General features: G+C 39.8%; 1 protein-coding gene across 1 annotated transcript in view; it reads left to right on the plus strand.

The window, feature by feature from the left end:
- The window catches only part of LOC139745239 (uncharacterized), a 62,842-nt gene that overhangs the window by 29,879 nt on the left and 14,452 nt on the right, over nucleotides 1-18,511 (plus strand). Inside the window, exons 9-17 of the mRNA XM_071655645.1 lie at nucleotides 1,486-1,549; nucleotides 2,142-2,327; nucleotides 4,477-4,731; nucleotides 5,180-5,372; nucleotides 6,283-6,482; nucleotides 7,566-7,711; nucleotides 8,661-8,791; nucleotides 13,020-13,132; nucleotides 14,881-15,079. Coding sequence (XP_071511746.1) covers nucleotides 1,486-1,549; nucleotides 2,142-2,327; nucleotides 4,477-4,731; nucleotides 5,180-5,372; nucleotides 6,283-6,482; nucleotides 7,566-7,711; nucleotides 8,661-8,791; nucleotides 13,020-13,132; nucleotides 14,881-15,079 — 1,487 coding nt within the window. The remainder of the gene's footprint in view (nucleotides 1-1,485; nucleotides 1,550-2,141; nucleotides 2,328-4,476; nucleotides 4,732-5,179; nucleotides 5,373-6,282; nucleotides 6,483-7,565; nucleotides 7,712-8,660; nucleotides 8,792-13,019; nucleotides 13,133-14,880; nucleotides 15,080-18,511) is intronic.

An 18,511-nucleotide genomic window follows, 5' to 3' on the forward strand; every position in this document is an offset into this window, starting at 1 on the left:
GTTTGTTTTATAGACAAGACTTGAAAGCCAGCATTCCTGGGGGGGCGTTTCATCGACCAGTTCGTTGGAGGTTTTCACCGACAAATTTGCTATCAGCCAATCAGACGCAAGGATTTCAGTAGCTTTTAACAGTTGTCAGTGTAAATCACTGACAAAAATTTTCATGAAACGGTCCCCTGGACGCTGCCTGCATGGACACGTGTCAAGCCCGAGCCAAAATAGTTTCTCAAGATGCAGTGCGTCCTTCTTGGTTCAATGGTTTTGGGAGCATAGTGACTCTGATGCTATTGTGTGTGAGACAACGGCTCGACAGAAAAGACTTGTTTTTATAAATGCCAATGCAGAGACTCCAACCCAAAGTACCTTCTGATCTGGAGATTCTCCCGCCTGAAACCCCTAGCAAACGGGAGACTCAAAGTTGATGTGTGCGAAGCGCAAAATTCCCAGGGTTCTAGATGCTCTCTGGTGCTATCTAAGGCTTATTTTTCAACATACGATAGAAATATGTACCGGTAAGAAATCCTTTCCAACGGGAGACAAAGAGCCAGGGCGGGAGAAATTAAATCTCAAACGGGAGAACGGGAGATTTTGAAAAAATGGGTTTTCGGCGGGATATCTCCCGTCAAAAACGGGAGAGTTGGAGTCTCTGCCAGTGTGCTGGGGTTCTTGGTGGCATAGGCGCGTGTCAAGCTTGAGCCAAACTCTCTATAATGAGGGATGAATAGGCATATCAGACAAGCATGGCTGCTCATGATGATAAATGGGCCATGCCTTGGATGGTTGTTTTGCCCCATTGGGCCCCTAGGTGAGCCCAAGTATCATGAATTTAGCTAATTGTCATAATTTTTTGACATTTTCATCTTCTTCTTGAAAAAAATAAAAGAACAGGGTCTGGATTTAACCAAACTTGGAATGAATCATTGGTGGAGGAGGGTATTATGATATTTCGTCGCTGGGGTGACAAGACCTTGTATCTGAAATTTTGGTGAAAATTACTTTTTTGGATTAATGCTCAGATAATCACTTAAGTGATGTCCTGTCCAAATCCTTACTGTCTTACCCTAAAAATGAAGCCACCATGGTATGTCAAAGGGTAGGCTATCCCATTTGCTATAGTGCTTTGGACACCATGTTTTTTGGCTCTCCTGAACACTTGACATTTTGTAGATACGAGGTCTTGTCGCCCCAGCAACGATTTACAGATGGTGATGATGTTGGGGGGGGGGGGGGGGGGGGGGGGGGGGGGGGGGGGGCTAAAATACCCCAGATTAGGATGGTGATGACCAAGTGGCCTGCAGCAATCCCCAAATCTTAAGGTTTTTGTGATAGTTTGCCTCAGGTCTTGTGCCATGAAGGTGAAGTTTGCTGCTCAGGTGAGGAGTAGACCCTCACTTATCTTTGTTTAGATGCAACAAATGTGTACCATTACGAAATACGTATCCATTTCTGATTCATTTATTCAACTCTTGAATGTTTTCACTGTAGGTGTGACAATCTGAGAATTTTGCTGAAGAATGACAAGAGTCCCGTCAATGCTCAGCATTTGACAGTAAGTTTGTTTTTCTTCTCTGCTTTTTTATCCACTCAGAGCTACAGTTTAAAATGGTATTGAGCCTGTACCATGTCAATGCCATTCACCAATGATCCTCTCCTTCAACTTTACTACCTTATTTGTAGCGCTGCTGTCAAGACTTACTATGGACATGAAATGATATGTTCTTGAAGAAACTTGTGTATTGAGTTATCTGCTGGAAAATACATGAAAGATTTGCTGTGATATGTTTAGTCTTAATGAGGTTGTCAACACATTTTTCGGATTCTATAATTCACGTAGATTTCTTTCAGAGATTTCTTGGTTCTAGACATTACATGTACATGTATGAAGAGTTTTATTGCAAAACAAGCTAACTCCATTCTTGTTGAGATATTTGTGATAAAAGTTGCTAAAAAAAACAAAGAAAATCATATGAAAATACAGGATATTTTTAGTCATAACTTCTAGAATATTCCTTGTTATGTCACAAGTGGTTGTTACTGGAAAGGTTTAATTTTGCTCTATCTGATGATGGATGGACTTTGAAATGTTTAAAAAAGGCGCCTGTAAGTGTCATTGTACTTCTCAATACTTTTGTACTTTTCAGACAGGTCGTACAGCTCTGTGTATGGCAGCCATAGATGGCAGTGTCAGTGTGATTCAAACTCTCCTACACCACGGTGCTTTGCCTCATATACCAGACATCTATGGTAGACTGCCCCTACACTATGCCTGCCTTCATGGTCATGTGGACTGTGTCAGGGCCATCCTTGAAACACAACTAGGCCTCACCGTAAGTCTTGATCAGAGGCTAATTTTACAAACTCTCAGACGTAAGGGTAATGATAGTCTGTTCAGAATCTCCGTAATTGCGTCAATAATGCAGCGTAGTTTTTTTGGATTTTTTCTCCCTTGTTATTATTCATGAGTGGAATTCATCTTCAGCCTTTAAATGAAAACAAGATACGAGTGTATTTTTATGTATTAGGTGTAAATATTCACAACTGAATGACATGCGCCGTAGAATTAAAATAAACTACGACAACAACCTATATAGACCTTCTTTGGCCTTGACCTTCAACTCCATTCCCTGAAAAAGAGTGAGTTTTCTTTTTAGCTCACCTGAGCCAAAGGCTCAAGTGAGCTATTGCGATCGCCCTTCGTCCGGCGTCCGTCGTGCGTCGTGCGTCGTGCGTCGTCCGTCGTCCGTCGTCCGTCGTCCGTCGTCCGTCGTCCGTCGTCCGTCGTCCGTCGTGCGTCGTGCGTAAACTTTTTACATTTTCATCTTCTTCTTGAAAACCCCAAGACCGATTTTCATCAAACTTGGCAGGTAGCATCCCTAGGGGGTTAGGAACTCAATTTGTTAAAATGGGCACCATGCCCCACCCAGGGGGCCCCCAGGGGGGCCCAAACCCCCCAAAATTAAGGAATCTGTAAAAATCTTCTTCTCTAGAACCAGAAGTGATAGAGCTAAGTTAATACTATGAGTTAGTACATTGATGACTGTAGTTTCAAGTTTGTTCATGGCAGAATCAGGGGTGCCCCCCTTGGGACCCAGGGGACGGGGGTGGGGAGGGGTTCTAATGGGGCCTAAATTGTACATTTTCATCTTCTTCTTAAGAATCCCATGACCCATTTTCACCAAACTTGGCAGCTAGCATCCCTAGGGGGTTAGGAACCCAATTTGTTAAAATGGGCACCATGCCCCACCCAGGGGGCCCCAGGGGGCCCAAACCCCCCAAAATTAAGGAATCTGTAAAAATCTTCTTCTCTAGAACCATAAGTGATAGAGCTAAGTTAATACTATGAGTTTGTACATTAATGACTGTAGTTTCAAGTTTGTTCATGGCAGAATCAGGGGTGCCCCCCTTGGGACCCAGGGGAGGGGGGTGAGGAGGGATCCTAATGGGGCCTAAATTGTACATTTTTATCTTCTTGAGAACCCCATGACCCATTTTCACCAAACTTGGCAGGTAGCATCCCTAAGGGGTTAGGATCTCAATTTGTTAAAATGGGCACCATGCCCCACCCAGGGGGCCCCTGGGGGGCCCACACCCCCAAAATGAAGGAATCTTTTAAAATCTTCTCTAGTATCAGAAGTTATGGAGCTAAGATAATACTATGAGTGAGTACATTAATGACTGTAGTTTCAAGTTTCTTCATAGGAGATCCAGGGGTGCCCCTCGGGGAGGGGGGGGGGTGGTTGGGAAGGTCCAAATGGGGGCCTAAATTGTACATTTTCATCTTCTTCCTGAAAACCTCATGATGGATTTTCGTCAAACTTGGCAAGTAGCATCCCTAGGGGATCAGGATCACAATTTATCAAAATGAGCACCATGCCCCACCTAGCCCCAATCCCCCCAAATTAAGGAATCTTTAAAAAAAATGGGACCTTATTGTACATTTTCATCTTCTACTTGAGAGTGCCTGGTCAAATTTTGGTAGAGCTGTGAATAATTTAGATTAGTGACTGCGTGAAAGGTGAACTTGCGATACTCAGGTGAGCGCTAGACCCGCGGGTCTCTTGTTCTCTTAAAGAAATAAAAGTAGCAGGTACAGTATAGCATCTGCACTCTGTTGAAAACATGCCACTATCCATTAAATACTTGGATTTTACATCTAAGACTTTATGCATTATGCTTTAATACACATGAATAGATGTTAAAGTTTGAATATTATATTTTTAATAGCAATTCATTTCTCTTTCCTTTTGTGTTTATTACTCTCATTTGACTTTATGACAGCTTTGTCACTGTGGAATTTACATATATTTAGTATATTACAATTTCTCCATGTAAAGTTCGTAATATCACCTATGATATACGTAGTTGAGAAGCTAGTATGTAATGTGGGCCATAGGTAAAACATACAGTGAGTTTGTTACTGTTATCACATGTCATTTAGTGAAACTTAAATAACTCTGTTGGTATTGAATGCCATAGGGTCTATATGAAGCCTACGAACAGAGTAAGAACAACCCGGCCATCAGGGACCTGGTCCAGGATGCTTGTGAGCGTCGGCAGAGAGAGATCGTCAACCCGACGCTGTTTGAGTGCGCGATGAACGGCAACGCCTCCAAGATATACTGCATACTAGAGATGGGGGACGATGTGAACCCGTCCACGGGCAACAGTGACTGGCCAATGTACATTGCTGTGGGCAATGGTCACTTTGAGGTCATCAAACTTTTACAGCAGGTAAGAAACTGTCAGATCTTAAACACCAGTGTGAAGCCGAGAAGATAGAAGCGTTGGATGCACTTTATGGTTGTACCTCATGATCGATGTATGACGGAGTCATGGGTACATGGAAATTGACTATGCATGTTCTTTTTACTGGGAAAACTGTAAAATGTTCTCATGTGATCAGGTATTATTTCCAGACGAAGCTATATAGCTGTACATATCCATCATGATTTTCGGTTTCTAGGGTATGAAATAGTCTAGCTGGCATGGTTACACAGAATTTAGTATTGCGATATTCTAATGAAATGTACAGATGTTCATGTATTCCTTGGAAATATCAGTATCAAACACAATTAGGATGTCTCCTTTAGTGATGTGCAAATGTGTTCATAGGTACATTCAGACATGGACTATATCTGACCTTTGACCTCTGGTATATATTTGTCCATCCCCTGTGTAGTATGGGGGAGATGTGTGGAAGGTGCATGCCACCACAGGATCCACCGTGCTCCATGTGGCCTGCTCCAGGGGTCTCAAGGAGATTGTAAAGTTCCTCCTCCCCTTTTGTAACCCCAATGAGTACTACAACATCATTGACATCAACGCTGTCAACAGGGCGGGGAGGAGTGCACTGCAGCTGGCTGCATCCAAAGGTTCGTACAATGAAACCTTGCCGATCTTACCTATCTCTTATGTCTATCTCCAATCTATCTATCTAACTCTCTTTTACACACACACAGGCACACACACACACGCACTCACACTCTATGATGGTTTACATTTTGGATTATATGCACATAAACTTGCACCGAAATTGTTCTTTCATTTAGGCACACAACAGCATAGACTTATTATCATCACTGTAGTCACTCTAATGTAAAACTGTATATTGCAAAGAATGGTGAACCTTTCTAAGTTTTGCATAGTTGATTCATTGTTATTTCATCAAAGTTAATTGGTGATAGCAGCCTCGTCTACCATCATTTGACCATTGAAAGAGAGAGCAGTCTTTGCATATAATTCTAAGTTGAATTGCACTATCTTGTGGTATTGGAACAGTAGATTTTCTTTTCAAGTGTGTACTCAACATATGTTGTGTTTGTCTGTTGTTCAATCCTACTCTTTCCTGGCAGTGATTAGACAGTCCATGTCATCAGGATGGTTATCAAAAATATCTTCATTGTTATTTAAATCAAACCTACTAGGACACATTTGCCCATATTCACAAAGGCGGTTTAAGTCAAAACCGTGGTCTAAATTCAGTACGAGCGTGAAAATATTGTACCTTACACATGCAAGTGTCAATGGGTGGCTATCATTGGATGTCTGTTGGTGTAAGCGATCTTTCACACACATTTACACAGATGAAATCTGGATGAAATCTGCATAAACCATGGACTAAATTTAAACAATCTTCATGAATACAGATCTTTGAACCTCCCAGCGGAGATACATTACATCATGAGTGAAGGAGTCATTTCTGATGGCGTGAAACATGACAGAACGGGAGTAGATGTCAGAAGTGTGAATCATACTGAAGAGTCCCTATTTCATCCCCTGCAGGTTACAGCAGCATAGTGAAGATGCTTCTAGATCATGGAGCCAGTGCAGCCATCGTGGATGACAGCGGGTACCTCTACACCTGCAGGGAGTTTGAAGGGGTGCAAGCCTTGATCGAGAGACACCGGAAGAGTCGCACTGAGTTGATCATGCTTGGTATCAAGGACAAGAAGAGGCTGAAGGCCCTCAAGAAGATGTGGCAGGTGAGACAGGGAGAACACAGCTAGGAGATGATAATGATGTAGAGAGATTAGCACAAAGGCCCAAATTCACGGAGGTAGTTTAAATTTAGTCCCCATACTATGCTAATCTTGTCTGTGCAGTTTGCCTAAAAGATCACTTGTGTCAACAAACAGCCGATAATTATTACACGCTGATGTGCTCATGTGAATGTTACGCCTATTTCACACCTAGTTAAGTCCATGAACCAAATCTAAACTATGATTTTGATTTAAACTACCTTCGTGATAAGACTTCTGGTCTCATCCCAAGCAAACCAGAGTGGAAATCGACAATGTGGAAAAAGACTTGTGATGTTTATGGGCAACTTAAACCAAGGATAAATGTTATGGATAATGTCACTGATGAAAAGGTGGTATAATCTTGATGTTGGCAGCTCAAAAATAGTTTCAAAAAGAGGAAGAAAAATATAATCATGATAATGCCAGTTATATGACAGATTTTTTTCTTCCCATGGAGCTCACGAAATAAATCTTATATAGCAGCTCTGTGTTTTTGTCAGGATTTTTCTAGATAATATTCATTCCCATTTTCCACATTAACCATCATTAACAAGCAAAGGTCATAGTGCAATCATGGGAAAATATCCATAAAGGCATTCCATTTGATACTCCCCTTAGGCTTCTATATGAACTGCCAGTATAGCAACCAATGTACACACGTGGCAACAATCTACGTTCGGTCACAGCACATCCAACCTTGTTTCCTTTTTACCTTGGAGCCCCGATCACAGCTGTTTTTGGTCCTGTGCAGTGTGAAGGTATAGGGACCTGACCCATGTGTGTGTGTCACCACGTAGCCACTGCACCCCATCCCCACTGACCTGAACTAGACATTTGTGTCTGTTTGGTGGCAAATGTTTTGTTACAGTATGTTTGATGAATAAGTTGTGTGAGTATGCTGAGATATGTATGTCACATTTAATGTGGAGTATTCATTATGCGGAGGATCTTACCGCAGTGACATTGATTGTATATAATTATGCTGTCAGTGTCAAACGTTGTGAAGAAGTGCTTTTCTTATCACTCTGTGCTCTTTGAATGCAGCCCAAGTTTGACCACAACCTCCGTAACAAAGCTGGGGACACGCCCCTCATGGCAGCCTGTCTCTATGGACGCCTTGAGGTGGTCAAGTTTCTCTTAGAGACGGCCATTCAGAACACAGAGGAGGAGGCGGCCGAAGATTTTGAAAGGTGAGTTGCTAACTCTTCATTAGTGTAAAACCGGAAATTTTCACTTGCCTGAAACTTGTGCGCATTTTGCAAGGAGTTTTTCATGATAGTTTCATACCACGAATGTATTTGGTTTTACAATATGTCTAAGTCTCCAAACCTTTCAAACCAAATAGGTCACCTGACAACATTCAGAGAAGCTGCTCTCCCCTGTATTACAACCTTGCAGCCTTCCCCTGGATACCTCATTCTTTAAAGAAGGATGCGTTCAGATTTTACTCGCACAGTGCACACTTTTATTGTTAATAGAGATCATCACCGTGGCACCTCCCAATGGCACACATGTGTAGTTCATCCCAGTATAGCTTCTCGGAGCTGCGAGAGGGATTACAGTATCAAGTATCAAGTCACTATGTGGTTAATTAAAGATTGTGAAATGTTTCTTAATTTATTGATTGGATTTCTTCTTGTCAGTGAATAGATGTAAGATTTACGTCTTGTTACTGTCAGACCATGTAGCAGTTGGTACACTTCCAAGGGTTAGTGACTGAATTTACAAGAACTGAAATAAAAAAGTGTGTTAATAAATGCAGTTTCTTAGATTGCATGAGCTATTTCATGGTCTCCTGTCCAATTAACTGACATCACTGGATTTTTTTTCCCCCTGAACAGAAAATACTGTACTGTAATTTCAAAAAGATTACTGTGAGGTTGATGGGAAACATTGTAAGGTGTTTCATTCAAATTGTCAGTGTATTTGGTGTGGCATTGATGAAGTGATAAGATATTCTCTTTTATTTTGTTGTCTTCATTGTATTTAAATTTTCAGCAGGAATGAAACATTGAAAAAATATTTTGTTTCTAGTAAACTTTCTTCTGATCTGAATGTGGAAGTATCCTTACATTTTTAGGTTTGAAGGCTCCTACTTGTTTACATGTGGGATTTTATTAATTTGTTGAATTTTTTTAGATCCATGAGAAGGAGGGACTCTGACAGTGATTCAGGGACCTTCCTGGAATCCTGCTCTCCAGGAACCTCAAGAAGACGCAATTCAGGGGCCTTCTTGGAATCATACTCTTCAATGTCTTCGAGAAAATACTGTAAGTAGATCCATGAATCCGCGGAAGTATTAATCCGTGGACTTGAGTAGATAGACTTCCTTTCCTTTTCCTGTGAGCTCCCCTACAGAGATATTTATTATGAGCTCCTTCAAGGAGACATTTTTTGAGCATAAGTTTAAATAACAATGTTTGAGCTGTTTATTATATCACTCGATTAGCTCTCAATATTGCCGGGGGAAAACTGTGTTCCAATAGGGCCCCATATTTATTTTTTCCATAAAACAACAACAATAGATAGTGAATGCTGCTATGAATTGGTGAAAATGAAGTTAGTATATGCTAGGCAGGCTATGTTTAAAGGGGTACATGAAAGTAAGTGGGCAGTTGGTCAGTTTACCGGTCTGTATGTTCCTCCATCTATCCGAGATGCACCTGTAAAATATGCAAGACATTGTGTGTGTATGTGTGTGTGTGTGTGTGTGTGTGTGTGTGTGTGTGTGTGAATGTAGGACCAAGTGTTGCCATATTGACCACATTAAAAAGAAAAACTCATACATCTTGTGGAGCAGACCACATCTACACTTTGTAATCAGTTACCTAGCACATGTGATGACCTTCGAATTTTAATGTTGAAGACTTGTCGTTTACAAGCCCCTGCATAGCAGACTCATTGCTCTTACTAGCAGTGTTCGGAAAGAATACTTATAGTTTTCATGTCAATGAAAATATTCTTTGTATTCGCCTTGGCCTGGTGGGAGGATGTGCAAAACATCATAGTTCATATGATTGTCAGAATTGAATCCTATAATCCTATGTTAACTGATTGGCTGTACTGTGTGAAAGACCTCTCTCACTGGAGGAGACATTGCTGCAACTACTGCAGATGATCAGTTGCCTCAACCCGTGTGACTAAAAAGACAAATTTTAAAAAAATGTCTGAGAAGTCTCTGAACAAGGTGACAACTTATTCCCCCAGAAATTGCGGGGATGTCGCCACATTTGTTAGGACTTCTCCAAAACGTCTTCTCAGATCTCCACATAGTTGCAAGCATTGGTTGATGAAGATGTTGCAGGCAAAATTAGTCTTTGCAACATGTCTTCAACCAAGGAGACATCCCCGAGACATTGTGGAGACGTCTCTGCGACCAGCTAGAGACTGGAAAAAGTCTTTAACTCTTTATGCACCATGGTGTAAACCCCCAGTGTGCCACATTATTTTGAGACTTCAATGCAGGCATGCTTTTTGAAAACATTTTTTTTTTCATCTCAATGTAATTTTTTACAGATTTTTGTTTTGCTGGACATGCAATATGCAAAGTTGTAAAGAAATTTCCAAGTGTTGATTTGATGTAAATTTTATGACAACTCTATGATTATTTTTCATTCAAATGACCAGTAACTACATTATTGTCCAGGCATGACTTTTTCCACACAAAACAGTGACAGAAACTTTTAGAATTTCCATGAAAAGCCAATGGGAAACACCACTTGATACTCAGTCCCCACACAATGCAAGATACATATAAGAGGAATGGGATTGCGAGTGATGCTTTCATTGTAATGTGGCATTTGGTGATCTATCGATTGGTTTGGGCGGGTTTGCACGTTTGAGCAAAATATGTGAACTTGGCATGCCGTCGACTTGAGTCGGATGTGCAAACATGGCAGGAGATGTCACAGAGACATCTCCACTACTGGTGAGACTTGAGTCGCACAAGTTCGCCACCTAGTCTGCCAGCTAGTCTCCAAGCCAGTGACATACCCATTGAAGTACTGGACTGGGCAGTATTACTATTGCTAGATATGTTATGATGGATGCTGATGTTGTTTGACTTTGTCATTTTTGTCTCGCCCACCGGAGGTGAAGGCGAGACTAAGGGATCCAAATGGCGTCCGTCCGTCCGTCGTCCGTCGTCCGTCGTCTGTCACAAATGTTAAAGTTTATCTGCAAAACTCTCTTATGATGCATAACTTGGCAACTGTTACAGCAATGGCAGCCACACTTGGATGATAGAAGCACTAGGGGTATCTTCATGTTATGGTGTTGTCGGAGGTCATGTGATGATGTCAAAGGTCATTTGAGGTCATATATTAAAGAGTATGTGCAAGACACTCTTTTCTGTGTTAAAGTTTACCTGCAAGACTCTCTTTTGACAAATAACTTCACATAAGTTGCTTGGATTACAACCTAACTTGGGTCATAGATGCACTGGGGGTACCTTCATGTTATGGTGCCGTTGGAGGTCACAGGATAAGGTCAAAGGTCATTTGAGGTCATACGTTAAAGTTTACTTGCAAGACTCTCTTATCACACGTAACTCGACACATGTTGCTACAATGGCAATCAAACTTGGGTGATGGATGCACTGGGGGTACTTTCATGTTATGGTGCCGTAAGAGGTCACATGATAAGGTCAAAGGTCATTTGAGGTCATACGTTAAAGTTTACTTGCAAGACTCTCTTATCACACGTAACTCAGCACATGTTGCTACAATGGCAATCAAACTTGGGTGATGGTAGATGTCTCTTGGGAAGTTGAAGGTAACCACAAGGTCAAAGGTTACAGACGGGGGTCAACGAACTTTTAGGGCCCAATGTTAAGTTTTTAGGGCGCATTTCGTTTATGGCTCATAACTTTTGATCCCTTTGTCCGTTTGTGACCAAACTTGGATGGAAGATGTCCCTTGGGGAGGTGAAGGTCATCAAAAGGTCAAAGGTCACAGACAGGGGTCAACAAACTTTTAGGGCCCAATGTCATGTTTTTAGGGCGCGTTTTGATTGTGGCTCATAACTTTTGATCCCTATGTCCGTTTGTGACCATACTTGGATGGTAGATGTCCCTTGGGGAGTTAAAGGTCATCACAAAGTCAAAGGTCACAGAAAGGGGTCAAAAAAATTTTAGGGCCCAATGTTATGTTGTATTTAGATTAAGAGGGAAAAGAATCCAAAATGACATTGTTCCACTGGTTATAGGCGGTAACCAGATTGATCGAAGCCAAAATGTACGATTCCTAGGCGTTATAGTCGATGAATATTTATCGTGGAAAGACCACGTCAGTTACGTCTGTACTAAAGTTTCTCGTAGTGTTGGTATCATATCCAGGTTACGTCTCTATTTACCAAAAGAAACCTTAATTACTCTGTATAATGCCATAGTTATGCCTCATTTAATGTACTGTAATGTAGCTTGGGGAAATACTTATAAGACTCATATAGATAAGTTGATTGTTCTTCAGAAAAAAGCTGTAAGGTATATTACAAATTCAAACTATAGAAGTCCAAGTTTGCCATTGTTTATTCAACTTCATATTTTGCCATTTGAAAAATTAGTTATCTTGAGTTGCTTGATTTTTATGTTTAAGACACAAGGTGATCCGAAATCTTTCATGAAGGATGAGTTTGTGTTAAATTCTACCGTTCATGCTTATAATACGCGTAAAAGTAATCTCATTCATCAACCCTTTGCAAGAACTCAAACTGCCCAAAATTCATTTGTATATATGTTTGTATTAGAGAGTGGAATAATTTGCCATTGAGAATTAGGTCAGCCTCATCACTATCCAACTTTAAACGTACATGTCGCATCTATCTTGAGGGAAATTTGTAAAACAAGAATTGATCAGGGAAGCTGAATTTAAGAGTATAGTAAAATAGAAAGTATCTTTCTGCAATTTCATGTGAATTATATGTATGTGCATGAGCGTTTTTGTGACACGTGTTTGTGTGATTGAATGTGTGTGTGTGCGTGTGTGTGTGTGTGTGTGCTTGTGTTGCATCTGTCCTATGTAAATATGTTACTATTATACTTCTTGTTAATATGTTTAAAACTTTAGTATGTTTTGCTTTGTTTTATATGTTTATCCGGGACCCCTTTTTTACAAGCTCTGCTTCTTTTGGGGTCCCAAACCATTCATTATTCTTAATGCTGTGTCCTTTTGTAAAATGTCAAATGTTAATGAATTGGTTAAATAAACTTGAAACTTGAAACTTATGGCTCGTTTCGATTATGGCTCATTACTTTTGATCCCTTTGTCCATTTATGACCAAACTTGGATGGTAAATGTCCCTTAGGGTGTTGAAGGTCACCACAAGGTCAAAGGTCATAAGCAGGTCAATTAACTTCTGGGAGTTATAAAAAATATTAATTCCTCGTACGCGAATCGGCGAGACACAATTTGGCGATTGCCTTGTTCAGTGATAGATGTTGTGACGTGATGTACAGTCTTGTGATTATTAATTCGGTTTGTCTGTGACTTTGTCTTTCAGTCCCTGCAGACCCCTCAGAGATGAGTGATCTAGAGGAAGAGGGGTGGGACGTGTCTGCCCTCCACCCCGCCCTGCATGGACTCTACCCTACAAGTACTCTTAGGCAATCACAGGTAAGAGGGATGGGGGTGGAAGGGAGGGACAGGGATGCAGAACACATTCAGTGTTTTACTTTTAAGAAGGGCACCCTTACTGCATTCTTTATGGAGTGTTTTTTTTTTCTTCCTGCAATAAATGGGGGATTAGATAGATTCCATTCCACCTGTAATGTGCAAAGAAGATAATACAGAGAATAAGAGAATGTCATTCAAGCAATTTAATGTTTGTATGTTACTACATGATATTTTTATTGGTTTGCCTGGCCTTTTCATATATGTAATTTTTGTTGTATCTTTGATAGGCATATCATTTTCTTCATTTCTCTTACTAAGGTATATCAGGAGTATTTACTTTTTTTCACTATTTACAACTGAGAAGGAGTTTATTTTGTAAACAGATTTAACCCTAAAGGGGCCGGGCTTTTTTGGCTATGCTCAGACTGGCCCCCCCCCCCCCCCCCAGATCTCAGCCATCGGTGGTGCGATCGCGATGAAATTTCACATGCGTGAGACCTGCGTCATAATCTACAAGATTGTGTCATAAGATTTTTTGAAACAATAAATTTCTAATTTTAATTAATTAATTATGCAAATTAGGCTCAAGATCATATTTTAGCCTAATTAAAAGCATTGAGAGTCTAATTTTTGATCTGTAAATCTGTTTTAGCATATTCAACAATTGTACATCACAAAAACTTCCAAAATTCATTTCAATTCTTATGTATTTTATTGTTTTCAGAATTTCTTATGTATTTCTTTGTTTTTCAACTTTTGTTTTTTCTTTGTTTTTTCATTGGAAATTGTCACTGACCACTTTTCTGCCATAATTAGCACAAAACTAATCAATGAAAGTGATTAATTGTAAGAATAATCAGGTTTTTATGACTTTCATGACAGAGCACTGTTTTCCATAGGAAATGTACACAAAATCACAAAATTGTGCCCGTTTTTGGGCGACATTCCGTTACAAAAATGGGCGTGGCTTCGCAAAAGTATGCGTGGATGTTGCAAATTTGGTCTCAAAAGTTGCGCGAGACTTGAACAAACAAAGTCAAGAAGCCTCGCGACGAGGCCTTCTCGCGTTACAGAATTATAGCGTGAAACGTCGAGGGGGGGCGGATTCCGCCCCCCCCCCCCCCCCCCGGCCCTTTTAGGGTTAAAAAAAGGTGACATCTTTATTTTGTCTACTCATCAAATGTAGTTTTCTCTCTTACTATGAAATCTTTCTTAGTACTAGACCATGTCAGGTAACTGCCTGATGTGGAAAGTTGTAATGCTTTCATTAGTTTGCCTGTGCTTGTATGAACTTTCACTAATCTCCTGACAATGTTTATTGAGTTCTTACTGGGAATGCTTTACCCAGATTTTTGTTCATCAAGTTCTTCATGTCAAAGTTTTTCTTTTCTTTTCTCATCAAGATAATTCCAGTAAATGAGAATAATAAGAATATTAAGACATATTAACCAATGTGAAAAGGGATTTCTGTTCCACCTGGTAAGGATTACTCCAGTGAGTCATAAAATGCTCTAATTCTTGCAATGCCTGTAGCACTGTTAATTTTTCCTAGGTCAGACTGATTTCAGTGAGTCAAGATATACCAATTAGTATGTATGTCCAGACCTTGACTCAGTATGGATCAAGTGTCATTATTCCACCTGTTCAGGCTCATTACAGTAATTTTGAATAATTTGAATATAACTACTGGTACATATTTGAATATCTGAACAGCACTTAAACATGCCTTATTAATTTCCACTTATCAGGATTATTCCAGTGACTCAGACTCTAACCTGGTCTATGAAGGGATGAAGAGGAAAGGCTTTGGACTACCCAGTGGTCAAACCAGCACCCTGTCATCCAGGAGGTCAGGGAGGGGGTCAAGACAGTTTGTGTCCGACACAGAAACCTTGGAGAACCATTCTAATAGCGTGTTGCAATCTAGAGGAGGCTGTCAAGGGCCTGGTGAGTACAGCTTGGTATCCCTTTCTTTAACTACCACTCTTCCTTTCTACCACTGATATAGGCCCATATATTCATGTAGGTGGTTTAGATTTAGTCCATGGTTTATGTACAGCGTGTCCCAGAAAAAACGAAACCAGGTTTCCATGCAACTTTTTACTATCGAAATCATACATTTTCTCTATTAGATATACATCAATGGAAAGATAAACTCTTCTTCTTTCATTTGATGTACAACTTAATGTTCATTGTTCATGCATGACTGAGTGAGAACAATGAAAAGTGGTGCTATCAAATTTTCATTTGCACGTGCAAATGGTGACTTTTAGTGAATTTTTCAGACTTACAACGTTACGTCTTCGAAAAACAAAGTTCATGACCCAAATATTCATATTTTCTTCTTTCATATGAGACCTTACGCGTCAAATATGAATAACGCATGCTTGAGAAAAATCTGTATGAAAGCATGCTTCATTTCTACCAATTCTACGAATAAGCGAAAAAAACAAGCATTCAGCTCTCTCGTCTTAGCATTTGACAATGGGCTCATCTGCACTATTGAATTAACACAAAACAACCGCAGTGCTACAGTGAATGTTGTTCGGGGGGGGGGGGGGGGGTATTTACAGAGAATGCTGTATATGAGACGGACAGCCCTTTGTTGTCATTTATTTAGAATAAGCTATGAGACTTAATTATTTATAATAATTGAAGACTAATATCGCGAGTATTCTCAGGCTGCACGCAGTCCAATGGCTACGGGAAATCAACATTACAACAATGATACACATTTTGATGACACCTCAAACTTATTAACTGTTTTCATTCCCCCCTACATTTCCCTCACGCGTGGTTAGTCCTTCATCACTGACAGGGTTTTGAAGTTTTTGAAGGGGGTGGCGAAGCAGAAAGAGAGGGTACACCACTTTATTTATCACTGAACTTGCGCTTCTAACATTTCAAAGGTGCAACTGCAGGGCAGAAAGTTGTCTTTTTTTTTGGGGGGGGGGGGCTCGGAAGGTGTTTTTTTTGATCCGTTACTCCCACCTTACCTTCCCAAATATTCCGCTGATGAACACCCTTTGCTCTGCAGTTAGCTGCATGGTCAGGCAAGCTCATGATCACGTGCTAGTTTAGGACCCTATTCACAACCGAATCGTCTGTAACATTCCCTTTTACCCCCTCCCTTCATGTTTGTGGAAATTCATTGAAACATGAAGGCTAACTGCTCCTTTTTTACTATCTATCCATCTGGGTAAAATGTAAGAATATTTTCAAATTAAGTTTTCTCCTGCAGGCGTTGATCATTTTTTACGCATGGGATATCATGTGAAAAGAGAAAGAATGGATATTAAAGCTATGACTCTATCTTTTGCAAAAGATTGCTGGAAAAGTCTGAAAAATTCATTCAAAGTTGCCATTTGCTCGTGCAAATGAAATTTTAGTAGCACCACTGTCTTTTGTTCTAACTCAGTCATGCATGAATTATGAACAACGTGTTGTGCATCGAATGAAAGAAGAGAAGTGTATCTTTCAATCCATGTACAACTCATAAAGCAAATATGTGATTATGATCACAAAGAATTGCAATGAAACTCGGTTTCGTTTTTTATGGGACTCAAAAAGGCCCGGACACGCTGTATATTTCTTGTGCGTAAATGCATATGACAGATTACGTATGCCAACAGACATCCAAGAATAACCATGCATTGATACACACATTCGAAAGGTACGTCTACTTCAAGCATAGTCATAAAATAAACACTTCACGCCACGTATCCATGAATTAAATTTAAAACCATGGTTCTGATTTAAATCACCTTTGTGAATATGGGTCATTAAGTCTGACATGCACGGTGTGGCTGGTTTGTTTCGCGGGTAGATTTAAATGACCAGACTCTTGTTTCAAAACAACACTGTACAACAACTATTGTAATCCTAAAATGTCAAGCTGCACAACAGGAAATTGGCTCAGAGCATTTCTGTGGTAAACCTGTCTATGAAAAAGGAGAACCTGTTATTGTGTATATCCTCTCAATATACCTTGAATGGATATATGCCTAATGTGTAATACCTGAAGGTGTGTGATGTTTTGAACAGTGAAAAGAGAGATTATCAGATGTAATCAAAATTACAATTACTGATGAGTAAAAAAGAAAGCAATGCCAACAACAAATTCCATGTGCATCATGGTATATTTTACCCAGTGCTTGTATGTAGGTATGGACACTTCTTTGGCAGTAGAGGGCAGCATTTTTTTTTTTGACACTGATCATATTTACCATGTACTCTTGTACCAGTACTTGCAAGTCAGGATCTAGTTGCGCAGGTTTTGTTTTGTTCAGAAAGAGGTCATGTCCTTTCAGCAAGAGGGCAGTAAAAGAAATTGTGTCAGCTGTAACCATACACTCTTTGTGTGTGATTTGAAGGTCATTATGATTACATTTCATATTGAATATACATTGTACTCAGTTGCAAAGGTGAAGCCAGTATTGTATTCTTTAAAGATGAAATATTGTTTCCGTATGACTGCAGATTGGAAACTGTCAATTTTTGCTCTAAAATGGAGACAAATGCATAAGAATTTTTGAATAACACTGTGATAATATCAGTTGGGTGAAGATGAAAAAGCAAAATATTACCCCAAAAAGATATGCCAGATGTAATTTAATCTCTGAGCATACCTGATCATGGTTGCTACGTGATATTTAATTGATTGATTATCTATAAACTACATTGTATGTCTTACTCGATTACATCGATCACAATTTATCAGGCCATAGCAGTATCCATGGCTCCAGAGTGAATTCCATGCAGCTTATTAGTCACATGCAATTCAATGCTGCTACTAGGGTACAATTCAGTCATTATGTAGTAGTGTTCTACATACTCACTGTTGTATGGGGAGGGCTCTTTACAAATGAAAGTCTGCTAGCAGACTTTCATTATTTAAACGTCTGATCTTAAAATACTCCAAAATAACTCATAGTCCCAGCAAATCACATCAGCTGAAAAAGTTTCTCAGTAGAGCCTTCTGATATATTGCAAGTACAGTAAAAAATGCCAAAGATGAATTTTGAGCATTTATGAGAACTATGTTTTGGCTTTAAGAATTGTTATTTCTTTCACTCCTAGGCCTGAATGCCACATGATATCATGAGGCATCTTCAAATTTGTGTATGAAAGAGATGAAATGAAAATTGGGATTTTAAACCCAGAATAGAAGATGTAGTACTGATTAGAATTTTTGTTGTTGTTGAGTCAAGCAATTACCGTAGGAGTACAATGTATTTCAACAAGTTTTCCATCTGGATAATGTTACCAGTTTCTCAGTGCAATAGGTTTGTTTTGTCTTAATCAAAATATTTATTGATTTAATTTGATTGAAATCATTTCTGTGTATCTCTATCTGGTAGCTTCCTTCAATGAGGCAAT

The sequence above is a fragment of the Diadema antillarum genome, unplaced genomic scaffold (genome assembly GCF_040938485.1).
Source record: "Diadema antillarum isolate AM-2024a unplaced genomic scaffold, OU_Dant_1.0 seq00001244_RagTag, whole genome shotgun sequence".
Lineage (NCBI taxonomy): Eukaryota > Metazoa > Echinodermata > Echinoidea > Diadematoida > Diadematidae > Diadema > Diadema antillarum.